The 6,404-nt window shown below is 35.6% G+C and overlaps 1 protein-coding gene and 1 non-coding gene across 2 annotated transcripts in view; one reads left to right on the top strand and one right to left on the bottom strand.

The window, feature by feature from the left end:
• The window catches only part of LOC106473945 (exostosin-1-like), a gene marked incomplete at its 3' end in the record, with an annotated part of 30,589 nt that extends 24,941 nt beyond the window's left edge, over positions 1–5,648 (bottom strand). Inside the window, exon 1 of the mRNA XM_013934634.1 lies at positions 4,669–5,648. Coding sequence (XP_013790088.1) covers positions 4,669–5,570 — 902 coding nt within the window. The remainder of the gene's footprint in view (positions 1–4,668) is intronic.
• Positions 5,649–5,889: 241 nt separating this feature from the next.
• Trnae-cuc lies at positions 5,890–5,961 on the top strand. The gene has a single exon. It is a non-coding gene; the product is annotated as a tRNA-Glu (tRNA).
• The last annotated feature ends 443 nt before the right edge of the window (positions 5,962–6,404 follow it).

Raw genomic sequence — 6,404 nt, 5'->3', positions numbered from 1 at the left:
CCCCCCCACACACACACAAAAGTTATTCCGTAACTATAAATATTTCATTTGTTTGGATATTGCCAAATCAAATGAAAACAAAAAAACTTCGTTACATTTCTTGGACGTTTTTTAATATTATATATTTTACTTCTCTGGACACATATGTCCATCTAGAGCACTACTGTCATGCATGTCCCTCTCTAGAGCACTACTGTCATATATTTATATCTTTCTCTACAGAACTATTAGAGGATGACATGCAACTATGACTATAGGAACATATTGTTGCGTCAGCGAGGTCGCGTGACTAGTATCACGCCACTCCTTCTCTCGAACCTTCGGGAATTGTCGGGAGATTACTAGATATAGGGTAGTCTGGTATATATAAGATGGTGACAACGTGACGGGACAATGTGTAGGTAATGAGTAATTGAACTGCAGTCAGAGAGAACAGTGTAATGAGTAATTGAATGTATGCGGACAAAATATTGTTGGCCTCGTGACACGTGAATTATAGTGTTGTTATAGAGCGACTGTTGAAATTAAGTGTATCGTAAAGTTGTATTCGGAAAGAATAAACCAGTTTTATTAAGTAAGGACTTGTGTCGCTAAAGTTTCGTCGGAACGAAGTTACGGAAAATTAATTAAAGACTGGAGCCGTAACAATATAAATTACACCTGGAAGTACAGATTGAAAAATATAGAAGTTTTAAAAACTACCGTACAGATATTACTACTAGCAGTGACTAGCAAAACACTTGCGGTCAAATTAGTATCTTTAATGCAATAATACTTATTTAAGTACAGGATTTCTAGAATATTACAAAACATTTATAATCGCGTACACCGAAATCTGTAAGCTCACTTGTCTTAGGCCTAACATTAGTTAAGCCTTTATTAAGTACGATCTATATTCGATAAAGAGATAAGCTGACACTGAAATTTGTGTACGTTTTTGCTTAGAATTATTATATTAGAAAGTGTAATAATAACGATTAACGTGGGAAAATGACATGTACAGTACATACACAGACAGGATGCGTGATGGGCGTATTAAAATGCATGTTTAGAGGGCGCCATAAAAAGTTTGCGCACCACATGAAAGAAATGATATGTCCCTTTAGACTTTCCATAGTTCACTAGTTTCAGATAAAATAAAATATTAAAAAGTGTGTTTTAGTTTTTGTATATGTGTGCAGGGTCGCAAATATCCATCATGGGTCTGGGGGAAGAATGTGACCCTCCCCTCCGAATAGTTTTTGGAATAATGCCGTGTATATGTATAAACGACTGAAGGCTTAAACGTTTCGTACTGATTTAACACATTCCATACATGTTTTTTGTTTGTTTGTTATTTTGCCGCTCTCATGGGCCCCGGGGAAATATTCCCGCCCTCTCAGTGAGTCTGAGTATGGGTGTGTGGCACTGGGAGAATTATAGATGCTGGTGGGATTCCCCACACTACAAAATTTTAAAAATTCAGAAAATAGATAAAATGGCATAGAAACAAAAGAACATATCAAATTAAAACAGCGTTTCGCCACTGTCATGGCGAAACGTTGTTTTTATGTATTTTTTCTGTTTCATTTTAGTTACTTGATAATTTTTAAAACACTGGAAGAGTTGTTTTATATATTACCGTAGCAGTTAACTATAGTTAAAAGTTTCAAGTCATTCGAATGTTGAACTGACAGACTAGAGGGGTTTGTTTTTGAATTTCGCGCAAAGCTACACGAGGGCTATCTGCGCTAGCCGTCCCTAATTTAGCAGTGTAAGACTAGAGGGAAGGCAGCTAGTCATCACCACCCATCGCCAACTCTTGGCCTACTCTTTTACCAATGAACAGTGAGATTGACCGTCACATTATAACGCCCACACGGCTGAAAGGGAGAGCATGTTTGGTGGGACGGGAATTCGAACTCGCGACCCTCAGATTGCGAGTCGAGCGCTCTAACCACCTGGCTATGCTGGACTCAGACTAGAGGGGAAGTTAGTATTTGTTTACACTACAAACAAATGAGCTGCATTAGGCACATGGAATAGTGGGAATTTCACAGTCACGTGTATAGTACACAGACGACCCCAAAATGAGGAGCGGATTACGAACCATGATCCCTCGGATTCGAAGGTCTTGGCCGTTAAAACCGTGCGTTCCACAAGTAATTTCAGGTTGATGATAATGCTAAATACAAATTTTTCTATTGTTTCAAAGCGCACAGGAGGAGCTAAATAATATCAAATATTTGTAACATTTCATCCTTAACTACGTAGCCCAAAGAAAAAAAAGGCCGTCATAGCATATCAAAACTATGTTTCATCGTAGGTCACTGGTCACGAGGCTTCTTGTTTTAGCCTCAAAGGATCCGATATGTTACAGCATCAACGTTTTAACTGAATTAAATACAGTAAAGTTGTTAAAACATATTTTGGCTTAAGTTTGACAGTCTTTCTATTTTAACAACATCACAGAAAACTATCTGTTAAGAATTCAATACGCTTATTTATATATGTTTATTCAACAATGTAGCTTTGTAATGTTAACGAGTACGTATTATTAGTTCTGTTGCGACAGCGGAAGTCACGTGACTCTGGTAACACGTCATGAGCTTCTAGAACGTTCATGTCCCTTCATGAAGTCTCGAGTGTTTACTAGATTTGCGGTATTCTTGTATATATAAAACTGCCAAGAAGTGACGGCAACAATGTAATTGAACTGCAGACAGAGAGAGACTGATGATTGAGTCGAGCACGTGAGTCGTTCGTTGTGAATTATAGCGTTTGTTATAGCGTGACTGTGGAAATTAAGTGTATTGCAAAGTTATATTCAGAAAGAATAAACCAGTTTTATTCAAGAAAGGACTTGTGTCGCTAAAGTTTCTTCAGAAAGAAATTATACGGGAAGTTAACTAACGAGCGGAGACGTAACAGTTCTTTCAACGCTCCATTAAAAGTGGCATGCTCGTGCAAAGTTTCCCTCAGGTAATTAATAAATTATCAAATTGCAAAAATTAAGGTTTAGAAGAAAATTAAACCTTTTGTAACAGCTTTTGTTGATTACACAAACCAATCTCAAAAACTCGGGTCTCTCAGTAAGTGGTTACAATATTATTATTATACAGCTTTTGTTTAAAAATAAACTAGGCCTAATACGAATGTCTTATAATAAGTATAATTGTAATCATTCTTCGCCAGTTTGTAAAATGAGTCCAAACCCTAACAATTGTTGTTGTATCAAATAGTTTGTATGAAGTCTATATCATTACTATGCTAACAATAAGTTTTCCTTACTAGCTTGGATAGTGTATTGTGTTTTATGACAATTTTGTATGTTAACTTTTTAATTAAAAGTTGCGTTAACACATTTTCAGGATTTTTTTATTTTTTTTAGTGAAAGGTGTGAGACTTCTACTGTTAATAATAAAGTATTTTCGATTAATCGACGTCCACCACATAATCCTAAAGTAACTTAAATAAAAGTTAAAATAACGTCAATTTATTCTTTGGTCTAAAAAAATGTAATCATTATAGCTTTATCTTACAAAGTTTGATAAAAAATACAACAACCCAGAATATAATCAAGTGATGTTACTGTTAGTTTTACAGTCACAGCTGGAAGACATGGCCTAGGAGTTACCGAATTCAAATGGCTTTTGGACTTGCGCCTCCGGTAGCACCCGTACCCTATAACATCACTAAACGGGGGGAGGGGGCTTCTTAGTTTAACTGTTAATATGAATCCTGTCTGATCAAATCAAGAAGTACATCAAAAGCAGTTTGCTTGGGTAAGAAGTTGATAGTTCCGTTTTGACGTTATTTTAAATTCTTCTAAAAAGTCCCAAAGTTTGCCGGTTCAAATCAGTTATAACTAACTCTTAAAGCAGGAAAATAACATCTTAGCAAGAACGGTGTTCGTCATCCATTTAGAACTTGACCTAGTGATTGAAAAAGCAAACTTCCACGAAATTGAGTTTTATCCTGATCTAAAGCGTATAATGTAGTTTAACTCATGCTTCTAACAACACAAACCCGTTTAGTCATACTGTCAGGACGAAAAAATGTAAACAACCCGGCTCGAGTCACGCAGGTAAAGACAGTTTTGTACATAGAAAAAGTCTCCGTGTTTTGTGCTAGGCGTGGTCCATTAATTCCTTTATCTAAGTGTGTAATTTGTAAGTCACTCACTAAAATATATATCATAAATCTCACGAGTTTTAAATATTTAATCAAGAGAATGTATGTAATATATTTCATAACGTTACTTTCGTATTTATAGCGTTAGTTACGTATTAATATTTAATATTCTTTATATTAATTGAATGTGAACGTGCCGACCCGTTATCTTTATTTTTTGTATCAGTATAAAAACTGTCAGTTAATTTGAGTATACCCAAATTTCTAGTTTATAAAATCCACAGAGAATAAAGATTGAACATATTTTTATCTGATTACTACTTTTGTATTCTCCATAATGTCACAAAACAATTTAATACTGACAGTATCTCCGCTGCAATACGTCATGTATTTGTCACAAGAAATAATAATAATACTGCTAGAACCTTTGTCATCTATTTATAGATTTTAGAACATTAAAACTTCCAAGCAATACTAAGTTTAAAAGAAAATAATAAGTCAACAGGTTTATTAATGCGCGTGAAAAAAAAGTGCTAAAACGTTTTACAAACTTACCTATCAAACTCCTCATTGTCTGTCTCACAACGCCTGTCTTTCATTTGTTTCCATGATTTTCCATGTCGGCACGTTGTCACAAGAATTATATCATTATTATTATGCACGTGATAGAGAGAATTCCTTGTTTCTGAACCTATACCATGCACGTAACGTTTACCTTTAAAAACCAGTATATATTTTTGGTTCACGGGAAAGTTATTAGAAGTCAAAGTGCCACGCTCTCCGCCTTTATTAGGGTGATTTTTTGGGAAAAGTGGAATGGATATATCAAATTGTGGCCTAAATTTTGACAACGAAAAACTTGCCTTTGCTATAATAGCTTGACCTACATCAAACCCCAAATCTTCACAGTAATCCGGCCAAGTGCCTGAATAAAGATTAAATAATAAATGGTTCTTACCATCGTTCCAATATTTTGCTTGTTGACTTAATCTTATCTGCATGTTTTTCACATAGTCCGGACTAAGATGGTCTCTATCTAATGTGTCCAAAGAAAGTATAAACAAACAAGCTTGAAGAGGATCTTTGGTGTAGAACCTGGATTCTTCAATAACGTTTAAAATATTTCGGTAAACGGATGATATCTTATCTTCAACCGGGTAAACATAAACTTTAAAGTCATCCTTACAACGAGAGAAATCAAAGCATGTGTCCATAGTGCACGTGACCGTGTCTGCGCTCGTACTTCGTTCGTTTCTTCTGAGTCTCGCGGAATAGACTAAGTCTTTCTCCCTGTGTATCTCATGAGTATCCAAGTAGCTACGAAGCGTGTGTTTCGTGTAATTAAAATCCCTTGCTTCACTATTGTCGTTCTTCCACAAACGATACCCTCCAAAACAACACAGTATAAGAAACCAGCAACTAAACAGAACTAGAATATAACGCTTTTTAGCCTTCATGGAACAATATAAGCAGTGACTTGGCTGTCACATTCTACCGACTTCCAGTAAAAGTTTATCCCTCTGTAACGTCTTACATGCGACTGCACGGCTCTAGCACCAGTTCATAGTGAATTATCGCCATGTTAGCTAGCAGACATGCGTAAAACCTTGTTTTGAGTCTGATTGGCGTTAGATAAGTCCACAATTTTGTTTAAAAGATATGGAATGACATACTAATTTATTTGCAATACGTTAGTTTAATTCTGTTTATTTTCATATTTCACAATATATATATATATGTATATTTATATATAATTGTTACACAACTATTAAACAATCCGGTATGGTCTAGTGGTTAGGATACCTGGCTCTCACCCAGGAGGCTCGGGTTCGATTCCCGGTACCGGAAATGTTATTTTTTTTTAAATCAATACTTAACTTAAACTACTAATAATTTTCTACTAATTACCTGCTATAAATAGCTTTAACAGTTGAGTACCTAACTGATGAAACAACTCATTCTAACTAATATAAGTAATGTAAATCCGATGACGAGGAACCCACTTTGAGACTAATAATGGCTGGAGACGGCTTGAATTGGTAATGAAGAAAAACTTTAATATAAGTTTAACATAACAGCAAATGTACAACGTTTCGACAAGGTTTTGTCATCATCGGGTACAAGTAGCTTACACTGACACGGATATATATATACAGTATTGAACAAAGAAGTCACACGACCGGAACTGTTGTGAAACTTAGAAGAGGTATCTTGGCACCCCAGGGTGTTGGTTTAGAGTAGGGTTGTTTTGTTCAATTAAGATGGATTCCTTGATTTTTCGTTTGTTCATG

The sequence above is a fragment of the Limulus polyphemus genome, unplaced genomic scaffold, assembly GCF_000517525.1.
Source record: "Limulus polyphemus unplaced genomic scaffold, Limulus_polyphemus-2.1.2 Scaffold6661, whole genome shotgun sequence".
Taxonomy (NCBI): domain Eukaryota; kingdom Metazoa; phylum Arthropoda; class Merostomata; order Xiphosura; family Limulidae; genus Limulus; species Limulus polyphemus.
This window is presented reverse-complemented; position numbering and strand designations above follow the sequence as displayed.